The sequence below is a fragment of the Ananas comosus genome, linkage group 1 (assembly GCF_001540865.1).
Source record: "Ananas comosus cultivar F153 linkage group 1, ASM154086v1, whole genome shotgun sequence".
Lineage (NCBI taxonomy): Eukaryota > Viridiplantae > Streptophyta > Magnoliopsida > Poales > Bromeliaceae > Ananas > Ananas comosus.
In genome coordinates, this window is record NC_033621.1 from 15,235,425 (window position 1) to 15,252,427 (window position 17,003).

Sequence of the window (17,003 nt, forward strand, 5' to 3'; positions counted from 1 at the left end):
GATTCCTGATACCCCACATCCTTCTTCTGTAATATATTCTCCATTTCTTTTGATTTTTCTTTTCTTGGTATATGTAATGCTTACTTTTTCTTTTTTGCAGTCAATTTCGGTTTCTCCATCGGTCCCAGCTTCAGAGAAAAGGCCGACGGAAGCTACACAATCTACTCCTCCGCCGCCTCCAAAGCGGCGCAAGTCAGTCGTCAAGAGACCGCATTCGTATTCCTAGCAAACCGAAAGCACTCCTTCGGCTGACGTTTTAAAGAAAAGAGCCGAATATGTACCTTTGGTTACGATTCCAGAAAGAAGAGCCGAAGAAATATTTTCGACTGATGCTCCAAAAGAAAGAACCGAAGTATCATCTTCAGCTGCTGAGCAAAGCTCTGTTTCGAACGAGCCGATTGAGATTGAGGTAAACCAATTTTAATTATCTGTACTCAATCTTTTTATTTCTTCATTTATTTATTCTTTTCTCCCAATAAAACAGTCATCTCCTGAAAAAATCCATTTTGCTCATTCTTTGAAAACGCAGATGGATAGGCAACTCTGTCGTGAAACTCGCCTCAAAAAGAGGCAAGAAGCAGAGAAGAACAGGGCAACTCAAGAAAAGACCTAAGAGTTGCCAACAAGTGGTGCAGCATCACCAATGCCGACAACAGAAGGAGAAAATATGAATGTACCTTTGGAAGAAAGCGTTGGAGGAGCCTTACTTGACTCCTGAAGCTTCATCGTCTGTTCCAGAAGATCCTCTGTCTGCAACTCTTCACTCTCTCTTAGTTTCGAGTCCAAATTCTAATGAGGGAGATGATTCGACTACCATTGTGATGTCGTCAGACACTCAACAACAGTTTGATGAGTGTCTACGATTATATAGTCAAGGTCTCCCATATTTGGCTCAGAATCTTAGAGCAATTTGATCGGTTGTGCGCTCTTTCACTTGACTTGGTCGATCGGTCAGACATCTCTTCTGCTGGTAAATGTTTTGTAGAGATTCTGTCATCTCAACTTTCTTCTTTACTTTTAAGCCGAAGTAATGAAGTGAAAACCCCTATTCTACTGGCCAGATTCGATATAAATCACCGCAAGTAATTAATTTTCCCCAACAAATTTTGCAACTCTTTTTTGCTTTTTGGTGGCGGTAATTCTGATATAACTTTCGCCTTATTTTTATCGATTTCAATCCCCTTCTTATATACCAAGAATCCCAGGAAATTTCCTGCTGAGACTCCAAAAGCACACTTCAAAGAATTCATCTTCAAATTAAATTTTTTCATTCTTTCAAAGACGAGCTTTAAATCTACCCAATGTTCAGCTTGAAATTTGGATTTCACAACTATATCATCAATATAAACCTCCAACATTTTGCCGATTAAATCATGAAAAATAAAATTCATTGCTCTTTGATAAGTAGCTCCGACATTTTTTAAACCGAACGACATGACTACCCATTCAAAGGTTCCAATAGCCCCTGAGCATCTAAAGGCCGTTTTAGCTATGTCTTCTTCGGCAATGAAAATTTGATTATAACCAGCATGTCCGTCCATAAAAGACAAGATTTCATTCGGCAGCCGAATCTACTAACATATCAGTTATTGGCATTGGATATTCATCCTTAGGTGTAGTCAAATTTAAGTTCCTAAAATCAATGCAAAATCTAAGTTTGCCATTCTTTTTTCGCACTGGAACTATATTGGATACCCAATCAATCATAACGGGCCGCTCTTATAAAACCGGCCTTTAAAAATTTTCTATTTCATTTTTCATTTGGAGTACAATACTCGGCTCAAACCTACGAGCCAGCTGTTTATAAGGCTTATATCCATTTTTAATAGGTAACCTACGCTCTACAATTTCTTGGCTTAGTCCTGTCATTTCTTCATAACTCCAGGCAAAGCAGTCTTTGTACTCCTTTAGCAATTCTTTCAGCTCCTCTTGTTGTTCAGCCGAAAGCTTGGCACTAATATAAGTCGGCTTCTTGTCTCCATCGGATCCTAAGTTTACTTCAATTAGTGGATCCTGAGTTTCCAATTTTTTTTCACCGACTTTGATAGGCAATTCTTCTATCAATTCTTCTAAGTTCAAGTCAGTTGTTCGCCTAATCACTTCATCTGGTGTATCACATTCGGCTGGAACAGCCGAGTTCCCCATATTTTTCATATCGTCTTTAACAACTGGTTTTACTGCATTTTCATTATCGGCCGTTTCGGCCTTCTTGTTGTACACCACATCATCGGCCTGCTAAGCCGAATTTATCACACAGCCGATCCTGTCGATCAGCTCTTCTTGCCGAAGCTCCTCTAAAGCTTCGGTTCTTGATTCTTCACGTTCCATTTTAGCCAACTTGGTGGCTCTTCGACTGCCACCATAGCTTTTTCGCCTTTAGAGAGGATTAACTGAATCCCCTCCCCCGTAACTCTTACAAAAGAGATTTGGTCTGGATCAGCGTCGGCCCAATTGATGTGGCCGACCTCTTCTGCGTTGACATCCACCATTTGGGGTTGTCCTTCGGCCCGGATTTCTTCAACTTTATCTCCTATCCACTGGAATAATTTTCCGTATAGTGTGGAAGGCACGCATTCGTTTGCGTGTATCCAATCGCGTCCGAGTAGTAGGTTGTAGTGGCTATTTGTATCCACTACAAAAAATGCAGTTTGTAAAGTTTTAGAATCTACCGTAATCTCGGTCGTGAGCACCCCTCGAGCTTGTTGACCGCTATCGGTGAAGTCAGTCATAATTGTATCAGTGGGCTTCAACTCATCTTCGTCCTTACCTAGCTTCTTGAAGAACGAAGTGGGCATGACATTGACCATCGCTCCGCCATCCACCATGACTCGGCCTACTGGCCGACCTTCGATTAAGACCCGAATAAACAAAGGCCTCACGAACCTCGTCTGTATGGCCGATGGTTTCTCAAAAACTACCGCATCGGCCGGTTTGACATCCTCTAGTTGTCATTGGGCCACATTGAGCCCAACTTCTTCCTCCATCTCCTCATACTCAGTATACTCTGCTTTAAAGGACTGCGGCAGACTATAAACCATGTTGACATCGACCGGTCCTTCATCAGCCGAGTTTCCTTGAATCCTTTGTTTCTTTTCTTCGGATTCCTTAGTCGTCTCAGCCGAAGAATCACTTTCCATCCGCACTTCCCTCTCTTTAGGAGGCCATCTCTCTGGTTTAATGATTGTCTCGAGGGAGGCTATCTTGTCCTCTAACTCCCTCCTATTCATCTTCTCCTCCTGCTCGGCCGAAACCGACTGTTCAATTTTCGATTTTAACCAAGGAACAGGCGATGAGCCGCCTACCTCGTGGTCGTTTCGCATCGGGCGAAAAGGATGTGGTGGTTCATTAGGCCGTCTCCACACATTCAATTTTATCCCCTTTCGCTTCGTCGTACTGTTGCCTCCTCTCGGCTTACAACCTTTGTTGCCGACGTTTTTGTATCTTTGTTAACATCGGCCCTTACCATCTGGCCGATGGTTTTACTTCGGCTTCGTGCTACTTGTCTACCGGCATATTTGCCGGTACCTTCACTGTTCTTAAATGATTTTTTAAGATTTCTCCTCTCCCAAGGTCTCGGCCAGGGCTGAATGCCGAGCTCATTGACCAATCTTCGACTAAGGAATTCTATGTCTCCCTCAGTCATTTCTTCAAACTTCGGTTCTGGTCTCGGCCTGGCTTGATGCTGCCAGTGCGGCCGATACCCAAGAAACCTTTGCTTTGAACTGAATGGTTTTTCTGGATAACTCCATCGACTATGAGGTTCATCTCGTCGGTTATGGTAGTAGTCATGCAGAACTTTCTGCATCAATAAATCTTTTTTGTGTTGAACCGAATTGACTTCCGGTTTCGTCTCGTTGGAGGCTTCACCTAAGCCATCCTCTTCTTGATCATCTCCTTCAGGAATGTCATCAATTCATTCAATTCGTTGCCTGTCTTTTTGTTGTTGATAATGGCTTCCCAATCATTTTTCATCATTTCGGCTTTGCATCTTACGCAAAACCGAAAGTTCCTTTTGGCGTGTGCAATATTTTCTGCGGTCGTTTTGTCCGCAATCTCTTTTCCTTTAGCATTCACCATGTTAACCTGTAACAGAAAAGAATTTTTGTCAATTCCTGTATTTTCATTTTCTTGATCGGCTAAAATAAGCCGACCCTCGTCTATTTCTTCTTGGATCTGCCTTTTTGCAGTCACTTTCCCTTTTCCTTTCGTATTCACCATATTGACCTGGGATGGAAAATAATTCTTATCAATTTTCATATTTTTATTTTCTTGGTCGGCAAATATGAGCCGACCCTCATTTATTTCTTTTTGAATCTGCCTCTTAATGGCAGTGCATTCATTTGTCTTATGGCTCCATAAGTGGTGCCATTTGTAATATCGTCTACGTTTTAATTCTTCCATAGGAGGTATTGTTTGACCCTCCTGCAATTGAATTCGACCATTTTTTAGCAACCGATCAAAAATTAGATCGGTCTTTGATACATCAAACGAATATGTGTATGCCGACACCCGTGCTTTCGCCTCGCTTGACTTAGTAGGCTTCAGCAAAGCACATTTGTATGGCTGTCGACTTTTTACAATCTCGGCTGCATATACTTCGGCTTCATCAGCCGAATCTTTAGCCTCTTCAGACGAATTCGGCTCCTCATGAGTCGAAGACTCTTCAAGGAATGAGACATTTTTCTCCTTCCCTTTGTTCCACTCTTTGTTTCGGCTCCATCTGGGCCGATGTTCATTATTTTCTTTTCGGAATTGCTCATATTGAGCAACCCGAACAACCCGAACTTCCAAATTGAAAAGATTTGGAAGGTATTTGTTTTTAAAATGATCTCTAATTTGAAAATGCAATCCGTTAAATGCTATTTTGGCAAACTCCGACTCTGGCATTCTTACAAAACAACGGCTCCTAGCTGTCTTGAATCGGTTCAAATATTTCTCAACCGATTTTTCCGTTCTTTGTTTGAACTTAGCCAAATCGGCAACCGATAATTCTGGTTCAGTTCTATAGAATTGTTCATGAAACTTTCCTTCTAATTCGTCCCAATCCCAGACGGAATTAGCCGGCAAACTTGTATACTAAATGAAAGCCGTCTTGGTTAATGAGGTGTTAAATAATCTTAACTTTAAAATGGATCTGCTGCGGCTTCTCGGCATCGTGCCGTGAGCCGTGCAACATGTTCGACCGTGTTCTTGGTCTCATCTCCAGAAAACTTATCAAATTTCGGTATTTTTCAATTTGCCGGGTATGGATGTTCTGCGTTTATATTCGCAGGATAAGGTGATCTAAATACAAGCCGCATTGCCAGCCTTGCGCCTACTCCGAATGTATTTCGGATGGCTTCCTCTATTTGCGCATAAATTTCATTATTATTCCCTTGTGCGGGAACTTGTGCTTGTACTGGATTCGGTCCTTGTGGTAGACCGAAATTTTGTACCACAGGGTTAACTCCTTGTACATTCGGAGCCTGCCCCCTAGCCCCTACATTTTGGGGCTGGTATGTTGCTACTGGTGGAGGAGGCGGTAACCCCCATGCTATCTTAGGTTGTTAGCCGGCATTGACAACTGCCGGTCTATAAATTCCTTGAAATGGTGCCCCCTGATATTGAGGTTGACCGTTTACCGGTGTTACAGGATTTTGTAACACTGGTGTCATTACAGGCGCTTGTAAGCCTGCTATCGGCTGCTCATTCCGAGTTAATAATTGCCCTATTCGGGCAATATTCTCGTTAGAGGCCGTGATTGCGGCCAACACTGCATCTAGCCGTGCAGTACTAGCATGGCTATTTTGGTCCAAAACTTGTAGGACTCGAGTCATTTGCCCAAGCGCCTGAGCCAAACTAGACTCTTGCTGACCAGATTGGCCGCTAGTTAGTTTCACCCTCAGCGGGTAAAACCGCTTGGCGTTCGGCAATATTTTCTGAATTGCTAGGCTGTTCGCTCCCAAAACTTCTAGGAACAGCCCTATTTCGTAAATTCATGGCATTATCGTCAGCCATAATAATCAATAACTGATAAAAAATTACCTTAAAACGTGTCCCACCGGGCGTGTCAAAAATTGTTCGTAGCCGAAATCCCTGGTCCTTGACCCGATCAAAGACCCTCCTCGAGAAGCATGTCGCGATGAAAACGGCTTATGGTACTGACCCTCGAAGTTTGCGCCCTTCGAACGATCAAGCGATTCGACTAACGAGGGATCAAATCAGCCGGGTTCGAAAACCTTTAAAGTAAATTCGGTTCGGCGGGATGAGCCGAATGTACGGACCGAGCGAGAAATGAGTACGGCAGAAGAGCTGAACTAACAGAAAATGTGAGAATTGGTCGGCTAGAGAAGCCAAATGCCTTTATATTGAGTGGAAGGAAGTACAAGGGTCGAGTGTGCCGGATAGCATGCAGACTCGGTTGATCTACTTTACGGACTACTCACTACAACAAAATGTAGCTCTACCGACGCTTTTTTAGGGATGCTTCGCTGAAGTGTCGGCAAATTTTAATTTATCTCCTAAATTATCGATGCTTACCCAAAGCGTCGACAGGATGGAATTTTAGGCGCTTAATTAACTTCCCGCGAAACACTCTGCCCGCGAAACGCCCGCATAGCGCGAAATAGTAGCGCCAAAACTGAAAAAAAAAAAAACCCTAAATCTCATATTAGTTCTCTTTTCACATATCCTCTGTCACCAAAATGCCTTTTTCCATTCCTCCCACCTTCCTTCACAGATGAAGAAGAAGGTGATCTCCCACCTCTATCGCTGCGCCCTCTCCCGCTTCTGCTGCCGCTCCCACTTCTCCGCCCAATCCTACCGCCACTTCGTCTAGGGCCCCCAGCTCCTCTCCCGCGCCTGCTCCTTCTCCCTTTCCTCCGCCTCCGCCTCCGCCCCCGCCCTCGCCCACTCCGCCATCGCAGAGGCCGACCTTGCCGCTGCCCTCGACGCTCGCGATGCCGCGCCCCACATCTTGAAGGCCCTCGCCCCAGCCCGTGGTTGAGAATGTTCCAGAATGCTCGTGAATGGTGCTCGTAGATCAGGTACTATACGTTTCTTTCTCAGTGAATGCGACGACTATTTAAGTTTTATTTGGTCTTCTTACTGCTTTACTTGTTATGTTAAAAAGATTTTGAAGCTTGCCAATTACTATTTCCTGCGGAAAACTGATTTTAGGTATGGAAACCGAAAGCTACATTCCGGTATGTTCTGTATCACTTAAGCGCTAACTTATCGAAGTGGTCTGATCTGCGATGGTGGTGTTCAAGAATGTGAATTTGCTGGATAAAATAACTACTGTGAGGAATGGATCCAGTAAAAGTTTTTGGGTCTTATTTTGAGTGGTTCTTATATTTATTTCTATACAAAACAAAATAATTCTATACCTTCTTCTTAATAAGTATTTGGTTGCATTTTGGCTTATGTGAACAGCAACTTGAGTTTGAAGTACAAATAATAGAATATAATGATATTAGCAAAGTACTCCATGTGTAGGCATACTGATGGTGTCCATTTGGTGTGTTTTGCTTAATTACTTACATGTTGAACAATGTTCTTTAATGGAGTATTAATTAATTTGTTGTTATAATTTCCTTAGTATTACTCTGTAGATTCTCCCCATGCTCTGATCCCTCGACGCCGCCCTCTCCCACCTGCCACCAAATCCCTTCCCCCCAGCGAGCGTGGCAACGCCTTCTTCAAGTGCGCCAGGCTGGAGAAAATTGTGAGTTTAAGTCCTAGTTCGTATTCCGATCTTGAAACACATTCATTTTGATGCTTTGGAGCCCCCAAAATCCCTAAAGCACTTTAGAGCTCCACTGCTTTACAAAATGGCAGTGGGAATTTGGGGATTATGGAGACTTCGGACTCTAAAGAATCAAAGTGGTTGCGCTCAGAGGGTGCATTCGAAATGAGGCCTAAGTGTTATTTCTTTTTTAATTTAGTTTCTTTTCTAATTTACCACATCAAGTAGCTTGTGAATAATGATTTGATCTGATAATGTAGGGAACTTTCAATGAGGATGTGTGAATTGACTCCTGTCGACCATGCATATCTTGTTTTCAAGCTTTTCTGGAAAATTAGCTAATTAGCTGATACCAGCTGTTTTTTCCCTTTTTTGTTTCGGGCTTGTCGTTATTGCTTTCCTCTCGAAGCATTACTATTGTTGATGTCATTTTATTACTTTTAGGCAAGTGTGTGACAAAATTGATGTCTGTCTCATGAAATAAAAATATTCCTCCGTTCTATAGATCGAATTTGTAACTCTTAACTCAAATTGAAGGGACTGGAGATCAGACTTTGCTTGTTCCTTTAGTCTGAACATGATTTTAGAAGCCATGATAAAGTTCAACTTGTGTATGGGTCTTTATCTTGGATTTAGTTAAGTGTTATTGTTCTTTGGTTGCTAAACATGTTAAGTATACTCAAATGTGTGAAATTGGCCTGATGCTGAATTCATGTTTTGACATGTGTTGACAATAATATGTAAGTTTGGTCATTTTACTTGATTAAATTTCTATGCTAAACAATTTCTTCGTCAAATGACAAAATCCTGTTAGTCTTCATATAACTATAATGATTTCGTTCCATTTTCACTTGAGAATGTTCTTTGCACAGGGAGCTCATTCTGCATCTTGCTAGGTTTGTTTAAGTTAAATCACGAGCTAGAAACTATTTCACCAGCCTCTTTGTTGAGTTCTTCAAGTTCTTACTTTATTTGTTAACGAATTTGCGGTCCAGAGACTACTTTGAAATGATCCTTGAACTGGGTACTATGATGACGGACCAAACAAAGTTTCTGTTGATTAATCAGAAATAATGTCCTTCAACTTTGAATAGGTCTAGTATTTGTGTTGCTTGAATGTAGAAGCATGAAACTTGTTTAGATGAAGTTACATGAGAAATGTCTAGCTGCGCAATGGTTTGGTCAATAAGATTTCAAGAGGACTTTGGAATCTCTTGTGGTACTTACTAATTAAAAACTGGTAGGGCTTTTCTGAAGAATCTACTCAAAGAGCATCAATTTCTATAGAAGGTCTAGATAGGCCCCAAGTTTATGAGTCTGAATTTTGAAACATATTGTGAATTAGAAGTAGTGGCAAAGCCTGTCAACCTCCAGATTTTGAGAAATAGTTTGTGCAGAATGAAGCAAAATAATAGTTATATCTTAAAATTTGCATTCATTTACCCAACGATCCTTCTGCTATTTGAAAAATATGGTCGTATTAAAAAGGTAGTTGATGCTGAATTTTAATAGACCACACTCTTCTTTCCAAAAGATAGGTGCTTAAATTATCTAGAAAGCATGAGAAGTAGGTGACATATTTAGGCCTTGTTTGGTTATGCATCAATTTTGCATTTTTTCCCCCTTTTTTTTCTCTTTCACTTAATTCCATGCTTTGCGTAGTATGATGACAGATTGTTTGCAATCTCTGCAATAATGGTGTTTGTTTTTTTTTAAAAAAAAAAAACTAGTAGGAACAATTATCTCTAAGGCCTTCCCATCCTCGGCGAGTGCTACGAGCACAAGGGATCCATCGAGGCTGCACGGAGCACTTTCGACCCTGCCATTTGGATCGACGCCTGTTTGGAATTGGCTTGGCAGGACCTGCAGAGGCTATTCGGATCCAGAGGCAGACTCCCACATAAGGTTAATTGTTTGATTGAATCTTCCATCATATGTCATTCCAATCTTAGCAAGTTGCAAGTTTTGACTGCAGAAATTTTTTTTTTGTTCTACCAACTCATTAACCACCACCTTATTAGGAATGTGCTTAATTGAATTAATATGCTTGAAGTCCTTTTTCCATAGTTCAACAATGTATTTTGATAGAATTTCAACCACATCTTGATAATTTAGCACCGAGAGCACATGCCTACCTGAAATATCCTTGAATTGAAAATAGCAACAAAATATAGCTAAATTCAAACTCATTTTCACTGTAAAGAACCTCATAGCTCTTTTACTATAAGGCTAAACCATCTTTCATTATTGTATGGTCTATTATCTCAAAGAAGGAAACTAATCCATCAACTTTCACTAGCGAAGGGGTGCAATCGGTCAAAGTCTTGATCTCTTCTTGGAATGTTAAACATTTCCAATATTGTGTAAATCTTCCTGTAAAATTGCATTACTAATAGAAGGCCTATACTCTCTATGCTCATGAGAAAAAAGATCTTATTTTTTTAGTTTGTAGTGTTTAACATAGTGAGCTCTTTTTATCAAAAAATTTGCTTTGATATATCCTATAAAATATATTTGTCACCTAAGAAATGTTGTTGGTTTATATTTTTATGAAAACAAGATAACTTAGCATTTTTTTTTTTATTTGGTACTTTTCTAAAAATTCTAGATTGCTCTTCAATTTTTGTTTGATACGTGAAGCTAGCCATACAATTAGTGTTTGATTCTAGATAAGCTCTATCATGTCAAACATTTGATTCACAAGTAATATTAGACTGCTAAATAATAGTTTTAAATATTTTAGGAATACAATTATTCCTAACACCATTAGCATTGTTACCGGCTCAGCAAGCTCATTGGTAATAGTTAGTCAAAGCGAAAGTTTTGGATAAGGAGCTTCAAAATTCTACAGTGAGGAGAGCAAGAACATCTTGGTATGATAAAGCTTATTATTTTGCATATTTTTCTATATTTTTCTTCAATTTTGTAGTATTGTTTTCCTCTTTATTGACATAGGAAGTCAGTAAAATTTTTTAATTTTAATTTGCAAATAAACTATGATCTTTCTTTGTTATTAATTCTTTTCTTGTATTGGTTGTAGATGAATTCCTTCCATAATTGCAATTGAATTTAAAATAACCATATAATTAATAATCACGGCAAATTAAATTATGAGAATCATCATTTATAATTATGGATTCTAACTGATTTGTTATTTTTAAATTAATTTGCATATTTTTGGAAGTAAGTGTGTTAATTGAAGTGCTAAATTTTTTAGTAAGAAGTATTAGTGTCTAGATATGAAGTTTAGAACAGTTCATTATTTATGATTTTTGTTGTTGGGGCTCAATTTTATGAAGCTAATCGTTCCTTTTTACTCTAATGTTTATAGTTGAGGCTGAAGTTCTTGTTCCTTATTTTATCTTTTTTTTTTAACACATGGGTTATAATCATACAGATTATGATATAATGGACAAAAGTTGGATAAGTAAGCCGAGAAATGATAATGCGTACATTGATGGTGTTAGAAATTTTATTAAATTTGCTATGGAAAAATCATCGATAAATGGCAAGATCTTATGCCCATGTCGAAAGTGTTACAACAATTCTTCTTTTGTTCCAGAAGTTGTCGAAGAACATTTAGTGTGGAACGGTTTTTTATTAGGTTACAATGTTTGGGTATTTCATGGAGAGTCATTTGTGACATCTCCAAGTGAAATCGAATGCCCTTCATTTGCTCCAGGGTCTACTAATGCACAAGAAAGTAGTTCAAGACAAGATGGTCTAGGAGGATTGCTACAAGATGTCTTTGGAATTATGGGTACTAATTTGAATACTGAACAAGTAATGAATGAGACTATTCCTAATAATTTAGAAGAATGTAATGACGAGGCGTCTGCTAGCGGATTTCTTGGTGAGCAAAATTTAAATGAGCGGTCAATGCATTCATCACCTAGTGAAACAATTCGATACAAAAACTTGGTGAAAGATTGTGATCAAGAATTATATCCAGGTTGTAAAAATTATTCCAAGATATCATTCATTCTCCGCTTATTCCACCTCAAATGCTTAAATGGGTGGTCTGGAAAATCCTTTACAATGTTGCTTCAATTATTAAAGGATTCATTTCCTAAAGGCACCTCTTTGCCGTCATCTTATTATGAAGCTAAAAAGCTAATAAAAGAATTGGGTCTTGGATATGAGAAGCTTCATATTTGCCCTAATGATTGTATGTTATATTGGGGTGAGACGATGAATCAAGAGTATTGTAATGTGTGTGGATCTTCACGGTGGACAATGAACAAAGATGATGATGGTGGTTCTGATGATTTGAGAAGAAAAAAAAAGCCGGCCAAAATATTACGCTATTTTCCTTTGATACCAAGATTAAAAAGAATTTATATGTCATCTAAAATTGCTTCATTAATGAGATGGCATGATGAAGGTCGCATTAAAGATGGAATCTTGAGACACCCAGCAGATGGCCTCGCGTGGAAATCATTTGATGATCATTATCTTGATTTTTCTTCCGATCCTCGTAGTGTTAGACTTGGTCTTGCTAGCGATGGATTCAATCCTTTCCGAACAATGAGTACCACTTATAGCACTTGGCCGGTGATATTGATTCCTTATAATTTACCTCCGTGGTTATGTATGAAACAATCATCATTCATCCTATCAATGGTCATCCCCGGTGAAAAAGGTCCAGGTAATGATATTGATATTTATTTGCAACCTTTAATAGCGGAGTTAAAACAATTATGGAATGGTGTTGATGCTTTTGATGCTTCTACTAAGCAAAACTTTATCATGAAAGCAGCTCTTATGTGGACTATTAATGATTTTCCTGCCTATGCTAATTTATCCGGTTGGAGCACAAAGGGGCGTGTTGCTTGCCCTTGTTGTGGGGTTTCAACCGATTCACGTTGGTTGAAGCATAGTAAGAAGTTTTGTTATATGGGTCATCGTCGATGGTTAGAACCAAATCATTCGTTTCGATATCAACAAAATCAATTTGATGGTACTATAGAGTTGCGTTCCGCTCCAATATCACCATTTGGAATTGATGTCCTAAGGCAACTAGAGGGCACAAGTTATAAATATGGCAAAGGCTCAAAATCTTCTAAGAAAAGGATGAGAGAGGAAGTTGCTAGTTCTGCAAATCAAGTAGTGGATGAAGTTGGCACTACAAATCAAGTAAGAGTGTTTGAAGATGCCGATGAGTTCATTGGGGATGGCCATGACACTACAAGAAAAGATATTATTGGTGGCAAAAATAATGTGGCGATAAATTTTATCACCACTATATAGTTACTTTTTGTGGCGATAAAAAAAAATTACCACCGATTAATTAACTAAAAGTGGCAATACTACTTTCGCCACTAAATGATTATTTTATCGCCACTATTTGGTTATCTACGGTGGCAATAAAAAGAGTGGCCATCGATTAATTAACTTAAAGTGGTGATACTACTTTCGCCACTAAATAATTAATTTATCGCCACTAAATCGTTATTTATGATGGCGATAAAACATATTGCCACTAATTAATTAACTTAAAATGGTAATAATACTTTCGCCACCAAATGATTATTTTTATCGCCATTATTTGGTTATCTATAGTGGCGATAAAAAATTTTTTCCACCAATTAATTAACTTTAAGTGGCGATAAAAAAATTTTGCCACCAATTAATTAACTTTAAGTGGCAATACTACTTTCGCCACTAAATGATTAATTTTTTACTACTATTTGGTTAGCTATAGTGATGATAAAAAAAATTGACGCATATTATTAATAAAATTATAATAAAAATAAAATATTTAAAATATTTATATCAAAATAATGTATAGTGAAGATGAAAAAACTGTAGTTGTTAAAAATTGAGGATGAAAATGTACAGATCTAGACATCTTCAACTTCAGATCATTTTGAATTGCTCTATAAATTTTAATTTTATTTTGATTCACACTTCTGAACTTTTTTTTATTATTTTATTCTAGTTAATTTAGTTAAATTTTTAAATTCAAGAGCTTTATTAATTAGTGTTTACCTATTAATTATTTTCATTTATTTTTTAAAAATTAATTAAATGTAACTTAAATTAATTAATTAATTAATTAATTACAAATTATTAATTAAATTAAATTTTAATTTTTAATTTTTAAAAATTAACTTATTATATTTAAAAATGAAATTAAATTATTAGTTAATTAAAGTAAATTATTTAAAATTTAATTAAAATGACTAAATTTTAATCAAATTTAGTCCCCAAACAAAAATTATATGGTGAATAAAATAACTACGCGGGCACAGTCCCGTTTCTCTCTCTCTAACGTGAATACCAGAGATGGTTCTCTGGACCATCTCTCGTATTTTAGGAGTGTTGATTTACTCGCAAATTTTAGGAGCTTCCGCTTCTACTTCCGCAGTTCCACTTCCACGAGAGAAGCGCCGAGGAGAGCGAGGAAGACGAAGAGGCGAAAATGGCGCTCCTATGCTTCATGCTCGATCTCCGCAACATCCCCCCTCCCCTCTTCCGCGATCTCAAACAGGTGATCGATCCCTCTCCCTCTCGCTCTCCCTCTCTCCATCGATCGATCGATCGATCTCTCGATCGTGAAGTGCTGCTCTTGCTCCGATCCTCATCGATCTCGCTCGATCTCGTCGAGCATCATCTACGGAATCCTCTCGTTTAAGCTTGTCGTTGTTGTATGTTGTTGTTGTAGCCAGTGTTTGCTGCAGCTCGCGAATCTCTACGTGGTGTCGTGGGGGATAGGGGAGAGGGAGGGGGAGGCGGGTACGAAGGAGATTCTCGCCCTACGAGATCGGATAGGTTTGTGCTACATTGACAGAAGCAGGGCCCCTTCGTCCTCCGCCGAGGTCAGAGATCATCTTGCTTTCTGTTTTCTAATTTTAGCTTATTCCGCAAATGGAAGTGAGATTTTGGGTTTTAGGTAGTAGAAGATCGGAAAAAGGAGAAGAGCAAATTGACTTTATGCTCCTCTATATCTTATACATCCAAGCGATCATTGAATGATAGGGTTTAAAACGGCCATTATTTGATTCAGTACATTCCTGCTCAATTTCTAGAGATGTTATTGTTAATGGAGTAAGGCAATCCTCAGGTCAGAGTCATTAAAAATGAGTCATGATACATTTTTCCTAGGGCCCTTGCCGCAATTGGGAAAAAAAACATTTTCCTAGAAAATTAGCAATGATGCTCTTCATGTATGTCAATCTTTAATTAACCGCACACTGAAGTAACTCGAAGCAACATTTTTAATATTAAAACGGCCATCCAATTGATAGCAGAGTCGCTGATAAAATGAGGAAATCATGTCCTCTTACCTTCCAAGAACTAGAGGCTTCAGATCTCATTGATAATGCAGTAAAGGTTGGAGAACAAACTATCTTGTTTCTTAGCTCTTTTGAAGGGGATTCAGACCTCTGACGAGTTTCTGCACCGATAACTTTCAATGTAATTGATCGAACAAACTTGGCATCCCTAGATGAAGGTAATAAACTTGGCATCCCTAGATGAAGGTAAACCTTACTAATGGTGAAAAGGAGATTGAGCATCTGAATTATCGATTATGTAAGAAATTGAGTTTTAGAAGGGGTAGATATGTGAAATACTGGATGTTGCAACAATAGATTAATGGAAATGAAGGGGGCTCTATACGTTGATATAAGTTTTAAAGTTATTGCATTAGTCAGTACATTAATTTTGGAGTATTGTCATTGGTGAATTGTCCAAAATGATTATAAAGTTCTGTGTGAACAATTATGGCATCTTCACCTTTGTCCTTATTTTTACTTACAGACGTAAAGCATTCCACTCTTAAGATGTGATGGCAATAGCTAATGATGCTTCTGTAGTCTCTGTAAGTATCAAAATACAGTTAAATGTTAGGGGGGTGTAGTGTCTCCAAGTGTGACATTTCGAGGGCTGGCGAAAAAGAATTATGACTGAGTGAATTGTTTTTTTTCACTATTCACTTCAAAGGAAAAGTAGAAATTATTTTCCTTCACTGGCTGCCGTTCATGATATTTTGAATCATCTGCTGTTTCCAAGTTATCTAAAATCTGAATCATTGTCAATAGGTGTGATAGTGGGGACATCCTATGTGGTTACTCCCAGTTCTCATGACATTGAAGCTACCCTGGATGAATGTGATTAGTCGGATCTGAATACTCAACGTGAGTCGACTACATTCTCAACTTTGATTCAACTTCTGCAACTTGCTATCATATCTTTCTTCCTTTAATGTAATGCAGTTTTTTATGGTCTTTGTGGAGCTCTTTACCGTCTAGATCAGGGACTTGTATGCTATTCAACATGTAATATGGAAACCATAAGAGATGGCTCCTTCCTATGTTATTATATTCTTCAACCTTCAGATAAGGGGCTAATGCTTCTAAGGGTATTCAACTTTATATCTTGTCAATCTTTCATTATTTCAACATGTAATATGGAAATAATCTTTCATTATTTCATTATTTCATTAATGTTAGTTGTGTAAATTTGAAGATTATCTAAATCTACGTAGTTGAGCCTTAAATGCTCAAAACATTTACTTGTTTCTTACTTGTGTCATACCATATCATGTTGTGTCATTTTCAGCTAGCCGGGCCTTGTGGTGATGATTTATTGTTTAATTTATATAATTTGCTCATCTTTCTTTTGTTTGTTGCAGGAAATGAATTGCTGTTGAAATAGGAGCTGAAGCATTTTTTTTATCGTTTTTAAGTATTTTTTATTTTCAAAGTTGATAGAGTTAGGAATAATGTTGAACTGTATATCGAATATTATTACTCTATTGCCTTTAAATTGATTTTGCTATTATTTTGTTTTTAAGCTCTTGTGGATCAGAAGTCAATTAGCTTTTTAAATTGTTGTTAAAAGAATAATTTTGTTTACTTAAATATTTTGTTTGTTATTTTGTATATGTTCTATTTATAAAATATAAGCTGTATTTTTTATATTTAGTTTATTGCCTTTTTATTATTGGTGGCTATTTATTGCACAGTTGGTGGCGACAAAAAATTGCCTTTTTTTTTTTTTTTACTAAGGTGGCAACTGTAATGGTTGCCACTTAAGGTAAATATTTGGTGGCGAAAATGTATTGCCACCTTATCTCTATGAAAGGTGGCGACTAAGAAGGGCCATTAAAAAGTCATATTTGATGGCGACAAAATGTCGTCACGTTATCTTTAATAAGGTGGCGATTAATAATTGCCATTAAAAGTTATATTTGGTGGCGACAAAATGTCGCCACACTACCTTTAATAAGGTGGCGACTAATAATGGCCACTAAAAGTCATATTTCGTGGCG

At 38.2% G+C, this 17,003-nt stretch overlaps 1 protein-coding gene across 15 annotated transcripts; it reads left to right on the top strand.

The window, feature by feature from the left end:
* LOC109708001 lies at window positions 6,676–16,570 on the top strand. 15 transcript variants are annotated; one of them, XR_002215645.1, is made up of 10 exons: window positions 6,676–7,025; window positions 7,593–7,705; window positions 9,457–9,631; window positions 10,470–10,599; window positions 14,097–14,219; window positions 14,394–14,547; window positions 15,491–15,551; window positions 15,772–15,867; window positions 15,946–16,091; window positions 16,365–16,570. XR_002215645.1 is itself a non-coding variant. In XM_020229589.1 (9 exons), the coding sequence occupies exons 4-6, from the start codon at window positions 11,135–11,137 to the stop codon at window positions 14,514–14,516; spliced, it is 1,482 nt and encodes a 493-aa protein (XP_020085178.1). In that variant the 5' UTR covers window positions 6,676–7,025; window positions 7,593–7,705; window positions 9,457–9,631; window positions 11,124–11,134; the 3' UTR covers window positions 14,517–14,547; window positions 15,491–15,551; window positions 15,772–15,867; window positions 16,365–16,570. The 15 variants fall into 15 exon arrangements, 12 of the variants coding, with proteins under 12 accessions (XP_020085178.1, XP_020085207.1, XP_020085182.1 ...); XR_002215648.1 differs by having other exon boundaries at window positions 10,514–10,599; XM_020229589.1 differs by lacking the exons at window positions 10,470–10,599; window positions 15,946–16,091 and adding an exon at window positions 11,124–12,374 and having other exon boundaries at window positions 14,398–14,547.

Coding starts and splice junctions, on each gene's coding strand:
- LOC109708001 (XM_020229565.1), top strand. CDS start 11,135: ATGGACAAAAGTTGGATAAGTAAGCCGAGAAATGATAATGCGTACATT.